General features: G+C 41.5%; 1 protein-coding gene across 2 annotated transcripts in view; it reads right to left on the bottom strand.

Moving 5' to 3' along the window:
- Positions 1-805: 805 nt before the first annotated feature.
- The window catches only part of AK3 (adenylate kinase 3), a 21,478-nt gene continuing 5,447 nt past the window's right edge, over positions 806-16,836 (bottom strand). Inside the window, exons 2-6 of one of the 2 annotated variants that reach the window (XM_019517626.1) lie at positions 9,918-10,037; positions 6,863-7,035; positions 4,844-4,885; positions 4,059-4,177; positions 806-2,574 (exon numbers count right to left, since the gene is read on the bottom strand). In XM_019517626.1, the coding sequence (XP_019373171.1) occupies positions 2,451-2,574; positions 4,059-4,177; positions 4,844-4,885; positions 6,863-7,035; positions 9,918-10,037 (578 nt within the window). In that variant the 3' untranslated portion in view covers positions 806-2,450. The remainder of the gene's footprint in view (positions 2,575-4,058; positions 4,178-4,843; positions 4,886-6,862; positions 7,036-9,917; positions 10,038-16,836) is intronic. The other variant, XM_019517627.1, reaches the window with a different exon arrangement.

The raw sequence follows: 16,836 nt of genomic DNA, 5'->3' as shown, positions 1-16,836 counted from the left end.
ACTCTCAGTAGCCTTACCTTGACAAGAAATGGAAAGCTTTCCAAATTCAACAGTGGACATTTTAGAATGTGTGCCAGGACTGAAAGGTGGTAACAGCAAATCCTGCTATGTGATATATGCAACTACAGCTCCTGGGGATGCAGGAGCAGGAAAGACTTGCTTGTAGTTGCTGCAAGAGAGAAGAGCCAAAGACCTCAGTCATAGAATGGTCTCCAGCCAACTACTCCATCCATAGAGCTGAACCATCTGGATTGACTGTTGAATTGATGCCTGTGCCAGCTTTTACTGACTACTTCAAAGAGTGAGGGAGAGATGAATTCAGGATCTTGTGATGCTGAAAAAATGGTCAGGTGAGTTCTTTGAGAAGAGTACCAGTGGTTAGAATATCTGGATCCCTCTGGAATTTGAGCTGTTGACCATTTCTATCAGTCTAGTCTGATATGAGAAGAAGACTGATTCTGGTTAATAAAAATGGCAAATTGTATAATGCACGTTTCTCTACCAACTATTCTTGGGTATGACTGATCTGTAAACTCAGTAGTAACGGTGGGGATTAAAGTTGCATTCTGCTGCACCAACTGTACCTTACTGTGGCTCTTCTTGTTTTAGGTCCTTGGCATTCTGATAATGTTATAACCTAGTAGAATAATAGTGATGTGAGAGAGGGCAGATTTGTAATGTCAGACATGGATAAATAAAATTTTACCCAAAGTACTTTGCACTAAAAACAGCTACTTTACTAGGACAGTCTAAAAAACACACTTGTCAAGACTCTTCCATTCCCCCACAACTCTGACACAGGATATCATTTGTTGTAACAAAACACAATTTTATTGTGTGACAATTTTAACGTCTTCAAACTTACTGCTTGGATGCTTAGGCCAAGTACAGACATCACACTTTTACCAGTATAAGTGATTGGAAACCAGTCTATAGCTGTAACAAAACAGAAGTTTGGCATACGTGGACCAGTTTAAAAATGGCAGAACCAGGTCTGATTTGCCCCCCACCACAGAGTGAATAAGTGTTCTGTTCAGTATTGATCTGAACTATGCTGCTTACAGAAAACCACATAACTTAGACTGATTCCACCTTGGGCTTTTTGAATGTCTGTACCTAGCATCAGTGTCAAGATTTGTGGCGGTTTTTCCCCCCAAGTTGCTTTTTATGAATTTAAGAAAAAGAAGGAAGATGAGTCCTTTTTCTTGTCTAATTCTTAGTGCTGTGCTTAGTTAGTGTCCTGACCAGCAGGGCTTTATTATGTGGAATAGGAAGCTATTTTATGGAAGAGGTTCAGATTTTGCTCGTACTTCTCAAGATGCATATTGTCAATTGGATCCCTTTGCTTATAGTTGTAGAAACTCAAATCCTCCCCTCCAAATTAATTCTGCATTTGTATTCCTCATCCCTGCACCCTGACCCTCAACTACTTTAACAGTTTATAGCTATAGTATTGAACTTGTCTGTCCTTGCAATTCAGTCTTATAGGAACTCTCTTGCACTTGTCCATTTGACAAGGAGGGAGCTAAAGCCTTCTGGGGGAACTCTCTTAATTACTGTAAGCTGTGAATGAAGCCAAGGTTCCATTGGTCTCTGTCTTCTGCTTTCTTGATTTACAAATTCATGACTAATAAAATTGGCTGACTTGCTGTCCAGTGTAGTTCCTAAACCCCATCTTTAAGTAATACAGCTATCAAGGTTTTTCCCCTCTTAATTGTAAGATGTTAAGAGAGACTGAGTTGTGTTGCTTTCTAAATGGACTTTTGGCAATGTAGCCCAGAGTGGCTATGAACACTGTGGCTGTACAAGCAACTGAGGTATAGACTCCTCACCCATCATCATAAACTTATTTCTTCCCATTAACTACAAAAGTTAGGCTAAGGAAGCAGAAAAGTGCAATTCTGTATCAGTAGGAGCACCTTCTAATATTTGGAGATGTCATTAATAAGTGGCTTCCATCTTGTATTGATCCAGTTCAGAGGAGGGGCATTCAATTATTTGATAAATCTCAGCCATTTCTTGAACAGAAGCCACCAACTACAGTATATAAAACTGTTCACTTATATTTGCTGAAAGTTTATTGGTAGACAGCAACGGTTGATTCCTATGACATCGTGTCACTTGAACACATCTACTCTTAATAACTGTATTTTATACAAAGATATGAGAAGTCCGTTGTTTTTCTTTAAATCATGATTACTATTTTACAAAATTAGGTACATTTGATATAAAAGTACATCATTAAAATGAGAATACAAAGGTAAGTGCAAAAAAGTATTACACAAAAATGAGAATGATGGATTAGATCTTACTTATTGATCAATTTGGAACATCACTTAGCAGAAATGAGAAAACATCATCTTTGTAAACTTTTACTACTGTAGAGGGAATTGCTCCTAAAATGTGTGCGACAGCAGCTATCTTCTTATCGTCAAAAGATTAAACCAACTTCATCTCTGCATAGCAGCTTCATTCTGGCTCACATCTGGCAACTTGGTTTGGAGAAAAGCATGGACATGTGGCCAGATTTTGTTGGTTTCTGTTCCAGAGAAAGATTTCAAAACACCTTTTTTCCTACAGAGAAGAAGCAGCAAGCCTGTCATCAGTCCGCGATGTTTAACATTGCTACCTCAGAGTACAAAGATAAGTTCAAAGGTTGCCCTGGTAGAGGTGTAGTAGTACTAATGTCTTCTCAGTATGCAGAAGGGCTTGGTTGCAAGAAAACTTTTTAAACCTTACAGCTATAAGAATTAAGTACGTTTTGTTTGAGTGGTACAAAGAGAATGATCATAGTGGCCATTTTGGTCCAGTCTTCTCTACAGGTCAAAAAACACTGAGGGAAGGTAGTATTGGACCAGGAAGGACATAGATTAAAGAAAAGGAATGAAGGAAGAGATGACGCTAAAGAAGGCAGGTAATATATTAAGACTGTTGTTCCACAAGCGCAACAATAATTTAAAATCCTCCTTTACGATTACATAAAGTCGAACAGTACAAGTTATTATGCATGATCAGATGCACATTTGTGCGCACAAGTGAAAAAATAAGCATCAATTTGGAGTAGATGAGCTGTCAAAAGTTTAATAGCCACACTTATATCTAGAGTATATTTAATCATGACAGTATAGCTACACATTCTGCAATGAGATCCAAAGAGACAGATGGCCTGGGCCTACAGCGTGGTTTACTGAAGTTAATAAAAGTCACTGCGGTCCCAAATTGCCTTCTCTTCAACCCCACTCACCTTGGAAGACTCTCTCCCCCTTATACAAAGCATGCAGGGAATGCTTGTAAGAGTATTTCTGTATGATCTCCTACATCCATAAACTGGGAATGTTTCTGGCCATAGTTCTAATGTGACAAAATGTCAATTTAGTAATGGGCAAGTGTCCCTCAACTGACCTGGTAATCCATCACCATGCTAACATTATTTAGAAGCTTGTCTACCTGCCAGACCATCTCAGCCTAAAGGGATAGACTTGGAATCAAAAAACAGCTTTTCCAAGCCTGGATTACTACTCTCTCCATGATGCTCTCTACAGTATAGCAGACCATTTTCTTAATGAGTACCAGCTATACAAACACATTACAATGCTGTTTTTAAGTGTTCCTCCAAATATCAAATCCTGGTGTTAGTTACAGAGTTGTTCTGCTTGCTCTTACATCACTTCCAGGCATTGGCATCTAATCCTCTGATAGAACTTTCTGCTACCAGATCCCATGGAAGACATTTGATACAATTAAAGTTTCTGGAAGAAATGACTAATGAAAGAGCTCCACAGCTGTGGGAACTGCCATTGCTTTAATATGTTGAGTATTCCAATTCTGAAATGATAAAACTTCCTCTTGACTGCAGTAAAGAATCCTACACAAAAGAAACATGCTTCTTGTTCATCTAGTCGTAGGGATGTACCCATAATGACAGCATATACCATTACAGATTTAACTAATATTTAGTTTGGCAGGTAGATGAAAGACTCCATTTGCTACAAGAGAAACACAAGTTATTCCTTGCCATTTTAATGTGGAAATAAATGTTTCAATTATTTATTCCTTACCGATAATAATCCAGAACTGGCTTTGTTTGTGCCTCATAAGACTGCAGTCTCTTGGTAACTGTCTCTGGCTTATCATCATCACGCTGTGCAAGTGGCTCTCCAGTAACATCATCAGTACCCTAATTGTGGGTTAAAACAAACACCAGTTTATAACTCTATTTAAGTAGCCTTTGTATTATTTTGTTTTTAGTCCAACAAAAATAAGATTTCAACTTAGCAAGATCACTAACCATATCTTATCAGTAGCAATGAAGTGTACTTTCAAGCAGTACAGTTCAGCAATTTAAAAGTGTACCTCTTCACAGCCTCAGACATTAACTGCATGCAGCATAACTCAATGGAGTGTCCACTGAGTTATGGAACTAGAGCCTGGCTGGCTGGAGCCATATTCCAGGTGTCAGCCAGGCTCACTGCAGCCCCCAAAGGTCCCCAGTAAGGCTTCTGGAGCCACACTTCAGATACCAGCCCTGAAGCAACATGTCACACACCAGAGCATGCATTCATGGATGGTTTCAGGGGACAAATAGCAGCAGGACATATTGTGCCACTGCTGTTTATCCCCAGGAAAATGAACGTTCCTGCTCACAGGGACATGCCCAATGAAGTTATAACTACTACTCCTTGGATTTTATTCACTAAAACTCCATGTATGGAGAATGGCTGTCTGGAATGTTGTTTCAACAGGGCCACACGCAACTCATAAAAGGCTGATATGATCTATGGCCTCTAGAAAAATTAAGGTGATGAGCTGAATAACCATTTTGTTGCTGTGGAAGAGAAATTATAATTACTGTACAGCAGACAGCTTGAAAGCCACAGATCAGCATCTAAAAGGAGCAAACAAAGCTTGAGCCATCACATGGCAACTACAGCAGTGTTTTCTCTTAAACTACATTTTCAGTTTATCATAGGCACTTCAAGCTTTAATATAGAGTGCAAGGTATTTGAAACAAGGGCCTAAGGAAAGAATTTCTGCTAGCCAAAGTGGGAATCATTACAGCTTAATCCAGCCATGTTTGCAGGGCCAAATTTTGTCCTTGCTTACATGCATACAATTTATTGAAGTCATCTGTGTACAAATTAAAGGACAGAAGTTAGTCCACAGTGCCCTTGTGGAAAGGATTCCTTATGCTTCCATATTTATGAAGATGTGAAAAAAATCCATTTGACATAGACTTCATTTTTAAAAAAAGGCATTAAGCAATGTGAGCTGAAATTAATTTTGGGTATAAGAATCTTTTTAAGGTAATGCAGTGATAGCTAAACATAGCTTCTCTGTTACTGGCATTACTGCAAAGCTTGGGTTTTGTAATATGCATTATGTATTCAAATCACTCATTTTCATGTCAACTGACATGGCTCTATAATTTTTCTTGAAGGTAAGGAGTTTAAAACTTATTTGCAAAACCTACAGAACCAAAACTGTTGCATCACATAAATCCACAAGAGTCTCATACATGTATTCAAAACTGTTGCAAATCAGGGCAAATTAGTTTCAGGTATGGTGAATTTCTACTTAATTATGCAAAAGAATGGGTTCCAAAGTGAGTTTGACAAATCAAAGTCAGTGCTCTGTTGTGTTCCTCTCTTAGATCAGCCAGACTCCCTGCAAGTAGTCATGAGTGAAGTATCAAATGTTTAACCACGTAGAGGCAGAGTTTCCTCACACTATCAATGTTTTCATTCAATTTCAATATACTAATGTGAGGAGGGAGGGGTTTGGTTCTCAACTAGGTCTTTTCCTCTAAAAGACTGAAATCCTAAAGCTTACTGCAAGTGAAACCCTTTCAAGCAAACAAAAAAAGAAAGAAAAAAAACCCAAAAAACCCCTCTCTCCAACAGCATAAGTAAGTGAAAAAAGCCTGCTTCTGATTCTCCTGTAACTACACTTCTCCCTGTAACAAATAACTCAAGATAAAGTTAGGAGAGGGATGAGGATGAAACACAGCCCAGGCTTTGTTGCTTTTACTTGTGCAAATTCATTACAAAGTTCTCAACAAATAGCTGGGAAAGGAAAATGTACAGCTTGCAGAATGCTTCATTAGTTCAGATCTACCTTTTTAATCCCCACAGCACAACTATGAACCTGAGATGTTAATTATGCCAATGTGAGAGAAAACAACATTTAATTAGAAAAACAGTTTGCTGCAGAATATCAGTATGTGTTTTAAACACCCACACCCTTTTAAGTGTTAATATTTCAGGAAAAGGGCTAAGTGTGCTGCTCTGACTCCCTGCATCTATTAACTCACTGATTCACCTAAATAAGAAGGGTCCCTTGGAAAAGAAAGGTTTCATAATGTGGGCAGAATAGACCTCAGAGAGACACTATGGGACCAGCCAAGATAGGAAGGTCTGAGATTATGGTAGTTATTTTTGTTTTTAACACCACTTCCATTTTCTGGGATTTCCTTTTTAGATTTTACAAATTGTAGGAGCTGTCATTTGTAGAACAGATTAGTTATATTTTCATGTATCAGGTCAATTCTAGGACGCTGAAATCTTCTAAAGTCTGATAGCAATATTTTATTAAATAGCTGCTAGGGTCTAGAAGAGATTGGTGCAGTTTCCTCCCTCTCCCCCCCGCAGCTGAGGAGGATATCTTCCGCGGAACATTGCTGGTTCTAATCACAGAGAGGCAGTGAAAGTACTCAAGTCATTCCCAACACAGATATGTCATCCTAGTGGAGAGGAACTGTTAGCAGAAAGGTTCTGGGCTCTTGCAAAACAAGATGACTTACTTATCCCAAGCAGAAACACAGTGCAGTTTATCTACTGCAACAAAAAAGACCTGCATCACTTACATGGATTTTCGGAGGATTGAATTCGAGGTTGTAGACTCTACCGCTAGTAGGATGGATCCATCGTGCAGTGAGTCGTTGTTTAATCGTCTCAAATGGAACATCTAGATCAATCACAGTGTCTATCCGACATGTCTTATCCAGAGCTTCTGCCTGTGGGACCGTTCTAGGAAAGCCTGATTAAATAAATAAATAAATAAGCAAGCCAGTAAAAATCCAAAGGCAGACTTAAATTACAAAATGTGAGTAAACTGGATTCAAGAGAAAATGCCAGCCAGACAATCTAAAATGTAAACCACATAAGTGATAGGTATAATATACTATGTGGGAGAGGAGACTTCAAGTTTTCCCCTGGCCAGTGCCATTCCCCTCCCTTCCTTTTTCCTGGTCTCGCTTGTTCATTGTTCTGAAAGCAGAGTGAAGGTCCTGAAATGCCATCATTTCCTTTTTCATATACATGAAAAAGAATATCTTACCAGCTTGTGCTTAAAAACATTTGTTATAAAACGGATTTACTGCCAGGGTATTGCAAAAGCAAGATAGTGCAAGTAGGTAACTCAGAAGCCATAATGGGTACATTCACTCTTGGGTATCTCCAAAGTTACTGAAGATATTCAAAGAATGAATTCACCTTAAAGAAAATTATAGGCATTACCTTAAAACTATCCTGCATCTTAAATTCGATTTGACAATGTCAACAGAAACACTTAGCCTATATAAGGCCTGTGTTGTCACACCCAAAACAGCAAACTAAAAACATGCTGAATTTTATGCTCTCAACCATATTTGTGAACATAGGCAGATAACTTTGATTTCTAAACTAATCTAAGTAACATCTTTGTAACTGAGTAAGCCTGGTGCACTTCGAAAGGAAAAAGAGAGCAAATGAGCCAAGCTATTCTCACAGCAAGTTCAGCATCTGCTTCTAAGAGTTTAGCTACACGGGAAAACCAAATCAGAATAGCTATTGAACTCTTCCCTTGACAGATATGTTAGAATAATTTCTGCTCACGAACAGAGAATTAGTTTGTAATAATCTGTTATTCCACTATAACTATGCCAGCAAATCTCCCTGTAAAGATAAGCCCTGTGGGCAAAAACTAAAGGAAGCTCTTTTTTGCTTACCTTCTGAAGTGGTAATGATCAGTGACCACACTACCAGCAGAATAAGGGGAATTCATTAGCCAAATGACCCTTATAGCAAAGCACACTGGTAAAAAAGACTTGGGGAGGCCTTACATGTATTATGTTATTTTAATCACATGCCCACAAAGGGAAAGCTGATTCACTTAAGAGTGTCAGCGTGCATGCACAATGCATATGTTACAATCCTAGAGGCTGGTTTAAATAACAGTTGTTTACTGCCAAAAAGGGAATGACAAATCCCAAAGAAGTTGTCTAAACAGAGCAAGAACCAGGGCTCCCAGCTCTGCTATTGACTCACTTTGTGGCTTTGCGTCGAATATACAGCAACCTTGTGCTTCCATATATTCAACTGGAAAAAGGAGGTGCTATTTGAAATGTCACTATTAAAGAACTCTGATACAAGTGGAAAAAGTATGCAACAACATATTATTGAAAACACGGTTTATCTGCTGTTGCATGCAGTACTTTTCCATTCACTTCCAGAGTCTGCACATGCTTCTTTACTTCAGCATATGTTTTTTTTTTAAATCAAGCGTACCACACCTGTGCAAAAAGAAGTTGTGCTCCAAGAGGATCATTTCTCTCCCTCTCCATCATGGAAGCTAGAGCTGTAGTGGTTCAGTAAGGCCAGTAAACTATTTTCAGTCAGTGGAAAGTTATACTTTGCTCCATCAGCATTAGAGCAGATTAAAAAGTAACTCAGTTTAGTCTGAACTACATCACACTATGATGAATTACAGTTACAGAACTGGGGTTTCTCAGACTATTATTTATAGAGTATGATAAGCATGTTCAGCACTCACATGCTTAGTGGATCCCTACTGAGCTCAGCCAGGGTGACCACACTAAAAGCCCTGCCCCAAAGAGCTCATTTATCTAGGTAGAGGGTGGGAGACAGCTTGAAGCAAAAATATGGATCCACTGCCTCATTCATTGCATACCATCCTTCTGTCCAGTGAGAGCCCAGCACGTTTCAGCTATTTCACTGGATGCTTTGATACATGCAGTTGCAATCATGCACAGAATGTGTCCAGAAATTAGATGCAAAGTCCTTCTAATCAATTAGGTCTCCTTACCCCATTTCATAAGGATAAACCCATGTATTGATCAAGGGAGGGATCCAGCAGGAAAAGCAAAAATACAAGGCAATATGTGATCACATGATTATAAAATATTGTAATGTATATGCACAATGGAAAGAGTTTAAGTTGTGTATAGCATTTTCTGTCAAGCATCTGACCCCTATGACCCTAGTGTAATTACTTGGTGCCTACTAATCATCACAAAATTCACAACCTCATCCCTTTCAAGCAGATTTCCTGTATTTCCTATTTTCTTCCCCTCTATTCAGCACTGGTGAGGCCACAGCTGGAGTACTTGTCCAGTTTTGGGGCCCCCATTACAGAAAGGATGTAGACAAATTGGAGAAAGTCCAGTGGAGGGCAAGGAAGATGGTTAGGGGGCTGGGACATACAACTCATGAGGAGAGGTGGAGGGAACTGGGGTTATTTAGCCTATAGAAAACTGAGGGGATTTAATAGCAAGCTTTAACTACCTGAACAGGGGTTTGAAAGAGGATGGAGTTAGACTGTTCTTAGTGGTGGCAGATGACAGAACAAGGAGCAATGGTCTCAAGTTGCACCAAGGGAAGTTTAGGTTAGATATTAGGAATAACTTTCTTACTAGGAGGGTAGTAAAGCACTGGGACAGGTTACCCAGAAAGGCAGTGAAATCTCCATCCTTGGAGGTTTTTAAGACCCAGCTAGACAAAGCCCTGGTTGAGATGATCTAGTTGGGACTGTCCTGCTTTGAGCAGGGGTTTGGACTAGATGACCTTCTGAGGTCCCTTCCAACCCTAATTTCATATAATTCTATTCTTCTATTTCTGGCACAGGTTTACCCTCTAACTTACCATCCAGCAACCAGCTATACTGCTCCAAGTTTTTCAGCTCTCTCAGCACCAGCTGTGTCATGATGTCATCTGGAATAAGCTGTCCTCGATCAATGTAGGTCTTGGCAACAACACCAACCTCTACACAAAAAGATAGATTCACATTAATGTATCAATATTGTACAGTAGCCCAGAAATCCATATACAATTTGGTTTGATCCAAAGCAACCCAAACTCATAAGAGCTGCAAGTTGACACTGATACTCCTTACAATTTAGTACTTCTCCTTAAAACTACACCCACAGATGATCAATTAGGGCCTGATCCTGCAAACACGTGGAGTAGTTACTGGTAACTAAACGGAGTTCTTTGAGTTACATTATCCACGTGCTCATTCATTGCAAGGCTATGCACACCTCAAGCACTTGGACTTTTGCAACTTTTTGTAGCAGGCACATGTCCTGCCTCTCCATATGCTCTATGCCAATGGCAAAAAGGGTGGTTCCCAACGTACAATTTCCTCTCAGCTACATAATCCCAATATGCTAAGGACTGAATAAGAGGGGGATACAGAACGCTCACATGCAAAACATCTTGAAGAACTCCATTTACTAATAAGCAATACTCTTTTCTCCTTCAAGCAATTGTCCAGATGCAGTCCATCCAGAGACACAGCTCTGTGCACACAGTGCCTAAGAAGACTTCTTTACTACAAGCAGCATCTACTCTGGAAGCCTTCACAAATGGCATTAGGCTTGATGAAGATGCACATGGAATTGCAGGTATCTGCCTTGCATATGCCTGGGCTAGAGACATTTTAATGGGAGGCCAGCAGAATCACTTTGGCTCTGAAGGGGCCATGGTGTGAAGGGAGAGAATGTGCTATAAGCACAACTGGCAATTCCATCTTAGCAGTTTTAAATACCTTGATGATTACCCCTGGTCCACATAAACAGTCTTTATATGGAAACTGGTGTGCCTCTTGACATTTGTTTTATAACAGCAAACCACCATTAGGAATTTCCAGAAAGGTTTAGTCCTACGTAGGCCTTCTGCATTCAGCATAGGAAGTGATGTCTCAGGCCTCACAGAACATGGTGCTGGAAAGAACCCTTCATCAGGTGGATCAAATGAGCAAGATAAAATTCTGGGAGTCTTGGACAGGGATGTCCTTCTGGACCCAAGCCTATGTCTACACTTAAGAGAAGAGGAATTCTTTGGAATTGACAACAAGATTAGTTATCAAGAGAGGATCCATGGCCAGCTAAATCCTGCATTCAGTGGTCAGAGACTGACCCCAGGGATTAGCCCAGGAGATAAAACTGGAGTCTAGCTTCATGATCATTTCTGATCCCGGTCATAAACTACTTATAAAGTAGCACAATTCTCAGAGAGATGGGATTCTCTTGAATGGAAAAACACTTAACACCTCCATCTTTGGTAGGCATAATCCTTTCACCAGGAGGAAGACAATTTGAAACCAGGCACCCTGAATAAGCCATACTGGTGGCTGTGGGAGAGATCTGCCTGACAGGTAGGAAAACACAGAATATCACTTGGATAGAAAAGCCACATGGCACAGGCTCAGATGTCTAAAAAAAAGTTGACAAAGACCAGGAAGAAGTGTGTAATTAAACCAAAGAAAGTAAAAAAAAAACAAAAAAAAAAAAAACACCCCACAAAAGAAAAGGCAACAGACCAAAAAATGCAGTCTGGATCAGACTTGGGAATCCTAGTCTCAAACCAAGATGTTTGAGAGGAATTAAGGAATAGGAAGTATACACTGCCCTTTTTTACCCTTGGCACAGGGCACAAGAGGCAGGGCACATCCACCCTGCATGGGTGCTACTAAGGCAGTAGTCTCTGTACTCTAGTGTGTAAGTGCAACCATTGTAGGGCATGCATACAGATGAGGAGAACATAACCTGTCTACAGTTCCAATGGTGATACTGTGGCTATCTATGTACACAAGTAACTTTACTCATGTACATAATGGCTTGCAGTATCAGTCCCTTAGACTTAAAAAACAGGAAATGTTACTACTGAAGCTTCTTTAGAAAGAGGAAACAGATCATGAACACAAATGTTCTCAGTCCAATGAAACTAAAAATAGCCTAAATCCTTCCCCAGACTATCTGCCATGAAAACTAGGTTCTAACGTCTGATTTTGCTGAACATAATTTAGCATTAAACCATAAATATAGCAGATGTTAAAGTCTTTCCCTTGGAGGGATGCTGTTTTTCCATAAAGATAAGATTAACATTTCAAGTACTCAGCATTTAAGAAAGAACCCTACAGAGGGTGTTTATAAGTGATGCACACATTCATAAGTAGTTTGTGGACACTACCGGTTTTCCCTACACTGCTGGTACTAAAAGGTTACTCTGTACTTCCTTCCACTGGCTTAGATACCTGCCATTTCCCTTTTTAAGAAAACTGCACCATTCTACCACAAATTGCTATGCAAACGTATGTTCGTTAAACAGAAGTTATGGGCTTGATGCACAATCTATCAGGCCAGAGGTTTTTGGACAGAATTTGCATTGATTTTATAACTGGTAGGTTTGCAGAATTGGATATTATTGCTAATTTAGATGCTTTCCTCACCTCGATCTAGTTCTAGGACTCCAGACACAAGAGTGAAGGGGCCTAACATTTCAAATGCCAAAAAGTCAAGATTTCTGGAACCTTCCTGCAAGTTTCTAATTATTGTATTTTTTAAATAATTCAGTATCAAATGCTGATGACCTGCTACTAGGAGGCAAAATACTACAATGGGGGAACATATGTGAATCTGAATAAATACAACAGAAGGCTTCCCATTTAAAAAACAAATATTACTACCTGTTTCCTTAGCAAATCTAAGATGTCTCAAATGATAGTAATACGCTCAAGAACTGGAACAGATAGCTCTCACACTTAAAAAGCAGCAGTAAAAAGAAGAGCAGGAACTTAAAGTCTACCTTAAATTAAGATTATGAGTTTCCATTTACAACTAGACACTGAATAAAAATATTTTAGATATTAGGAAAGAGCACTGGCAACAAAAAAAAAGTCCAGATTTTAAATATCCCCACAATCTAGGAATAGTCAGATTCAAAGTCAAGGTGGCTTAAAAATCAAAACAACCTGGATGCAGACATTTCTTTATGCCTATGTTCCCTCCTATTTCTAGAATATATGTTTGGCCCATTGTTTTCCATAAATCAGGGCTTTCCTCTCACATGGATTACACTAGAAAAAGGATTTCCCTCATCTGTTAATTGTGTTATCGTCTTTTAAATACTAGCAGACTGCTAAGTGTTGTACAGGGGAAAGAAAACTTGAAGACCCTGCCTTCGTGGAATCTGCCATCCTAGTGAGCTAAATAAAGTTACCAGGGTCTGAAGAGCCCCTTTATCATGAAGAGGTGGAAGAAAGTCTCCCCTGACAACCTTGAATAGGACGGCTAGGACCTCAGAGATTACCCTCTGATGGAGGCCCAAAAGCATGGTGGTAGGGGAGAACAGAACAGTAGATCAGTTGATTTACAGCAGTCATCTTCAATCTGACTCGAGTTCCCATGCTACCCAGTCTTCTGTCCCACAGATTGCTGTGGGAACCTAATTTAACTGTTAAATTGCATTAAAACTACACTGGCTCTCCAGTATAACTTTCTCAAAGCAACTGCAGGGCGGGGTCAGTCAGTGGCAACATGATCCCTCAGACATAAGCATTTGGGTTCCTTCAGCATTTATGAGATTATATTTGTTCCACCCACCCACAAGGGATCTCAAGTAACAGCAGGCATTAAATGATCATTTAGCTGAAAGGTCAAAGAGGGCACAGTTAGAAGCTGAGGGTCTATGACTAAAGGCGTTAAAGCCTACCAAACTTTAATGAACATATTTTTATATTGTCAATAACTGTGATGTTTGCTGGACTAATAGTGGCTGTTCACACCACCCTATGCATTGTATGGCCACTTCAAAAGGGTGTATTACTAGGTAATGGTAACTAAAATAAGGCTGGTCTTGAGCATCTAGCCCCCTGGGAAGCGCTCAAACATTTCAGAAAACCAGATATGTTTCTATTTATTCATCTTTCTATTCCTCTCATCTTTATGTCCAGCCCAAATAATTTAGCAAGGCTGTAATTATCAGCATGAAACCAGCTCTCAATGCTGGCATCACACCCTTATTAGGGGGTTGCCTAGCTTGTCCAACTGCAGTAAAGAAATGGAGAGCTTCCCTTCCTTACTGTCATTTCCACCTGGCAGGAATCCTATCTTAAACTAGTTCTGGGAGTAGTAAAAGGGACAAGGGAACCACAGAACCAAATGGCTAAAGAGAAACATTTACCCCTTTTTAAAATGCAGTTTTTAAGTGTGTAATGATTACCTGTTCCACCTGTTTCCCTACTATATAATTGCTGGAGTGCTTGAAAATAAGAGGCATGGGGAATTCTCTTTGCTGAGATCACATATACAAATAGGCCCAAACTGCTGATACTGAAGCCTAGGTTCAAGCACCTATTGCAACTTTAGCTACTGTAGCAATGGAATTTATCACACAGGCCAGTAGGATTGGCTTTATCTAGAAAACACAAATTATACATGTCTAACTATACTGAAACAGTTCATTTAAAAAATGTGGATAGGGAAAAGGAAGAAGCTGTTCTGGTATAAGCATTATGCTGGTACAAGTGTTCGCCCCACAGGTTATACCACTATCTCAATACAGAGGACAAAGAGAAAAAAGAAAAAATCACATGTCTACCTGCACTGTATGTGTACGCAGGATCTGAGCTCTAAACAGAACTGGCCTTCTGATAAGAAAGCAGGACTTGAAACAGCAAGCTCTGGACCTAAGGGCATTGTAATTTTACTTTCCTCACTAATGCATGATGAAATTGATAGCTTTACAGCTTTTGCAACAGGTTAATGAAGGGGTAGGAAACCCCTGGCATGTGTGCCAGAGTGTGGCACAAAGGTATTTTGCTTGGCACTTGCACTTCAGGGCGGACAGCAGGGCAACTGCGAAGGGCCTGATCCTTGTTGTGACAGTGCAGCCCCGGCCCCTCCCCCACCAATTGCCTGGAGGCGCATGTGTACCTGCAGCTAGCAACAAACCAGGCCAGGGCTCCATGGACCCTAGTGCAGTTCCCTGCAACCTCCCCACCGCCTGCTGCGAGGAGCCCGGGTTTCATGGTGGGCACACATGCCTCAGGGTGGATGGTGGGGAATGGGCCAGGGCTACACTGCCACAACAAGGATCGGGCCCCTCGCAGCTCCCCGCACTGTTTGCCCCAGCACACCAACATCTTACAAGTCTAGGTTGCTGGTGGGTTTGGCACTCTGCCCAAAAAGGTCTCTGAACCCTGGGTTAGTGTGTCGTTGCGGCAAGTTTCAGACTGGAGTGAACAAACTCTATGCTCATTAGGAAAGAGTTGCTTAGCAACAGAGAAAAGACTTCATAGGATCTCTTCTTTTCTAAAGCAGGAGACCCCAGTAATACATGCAAACTGCTAAGGACTCTCAAAAACATTTGTTGCACTCTTTTCAGTAACTGAACCCTTGGAAGAGAGTTTAACAAGGCAGCAAGTACTGAAAAGGCAAAGTCTGACTCTACTCAATTTTATGTAGTTTTGTCAACAGTTGTAAAACTTGATGATTTTGTTTATCCCAATAATAGCTGCTACAGAATGGTGAAATATGTCTTTTCCATTCATCAAACCTCACAGAGGTTTGCTTCTTTGTGAAAAAGTAAGTAACCCCAACTTTCTTACATAGGAGTGTTATGCCTTCAAAGAGATCTTACAAGGCACTCTCCTCTTTCTCCATACCTTCTCCACTGGTTTTTGCCTTAAGAATCTTTTTTTCTGCTAGTACTTCCATAATTGTCCCACGCCCCGGTACTCCTCGTTCCTGAAGAAGTACTCCCTCAGAATATTCTTTTAGCAACTTCTCTTGATTTCTCTGTGCTGATGTTCCTTAGGGCTCTGCCCCTCTGTTTTCCCTTTCTACACTCATCCCCTGGTTCCATGATTTCCTGAGAAGCAGAAAGGTAGCCCATGCAGAGGCCTGCCCTAGAGCAGTTGTGGAACTTCTAATTACTCAGGCTGCTATACTACACTGAAGTCCTTTGTCTAGTTCAGGGGCAGGCAATTATTTCAGGCAGAGGGCCGCTCACCCAGCTGTGGCAAGCTGTTGAGGGTCACATGGATAGCCCCACCCTTGGCAGGTGCCCCACCCCCTGGTCACCATCTTGGAACCAATGTCCCAGGGCCAGCACCAGTGGGGCCCAAAGCAGGGTACAGGTTAGCAGGGGTCTGTGGAGCTGGGCTGCACCAGCAGGAAGAGGGGCGAGCTGGCCTGGCTCCACAGAGCCCCTGCTGGCTGGGACCCCATGCTCCTGACACCCTGCTCTGGGCCCCGCTGGGACTGGTCCCAGTGTGGACCCTGTGCACGCTCCCAGTGCCCCCCAGCACATGCAGGGGGCAGCGTACAGCCCCAACTGCCTGCTCTCCAGCAGGTAAGGAGCTGGTGCTGAGTATGGGGAAAAGTGGTCCCTTGCCTGTCCTGTGGCCCATGCTCCCTAATGCAGCTGCTCGCAGCTCACGCAGGGCTGTCCTGACCAGGCGCAGGCAGCCCCAGGCGGGCTGCAAGCAGCTGCAGCGTAGGGCGTTGGCTACAGGGCAGGCAAGGGGCCACTTTTCCTGCGCTCAGCACCAGCATGTAACCCACAGCCACTGCCAGCCTGGGCCCCGTGCCGGCTCTGGGCTTGCCCTTCAGGGCTGCGCTGCAGCAGCAGCAGCTGTTCGGCACAGAGGAAGGCAGCCCCTCTGCTTGTTGCGCTGGGCAGTATTTGCCACTGCCGCCTTTGGGCTGCCCAGTGCACGAGCTCCGGGCAGGCAGCAGCAGCAAACGCTTCCCAGCGTGGCAAGTGGGGGGGGGGGGGC

Source organism: Gavialis gangeticus, unplaced genomic scaffold, assembly GCF_001723915.1.
Source record: "Gavialis gangeticus isolate Ggan-Ray unplaced genomic scaffold, GavGan_comp1, whole genome shotgun sequence".
Taxonomy (NCBI): Eukaryota; Metazoa; Chordata; order Crocodylia; family Gavialidae; genus Gavialis; species Gavialis gangeticus.
This window is presented reverse-complemented; position numbering and strand designations above follow the sequence as displayed.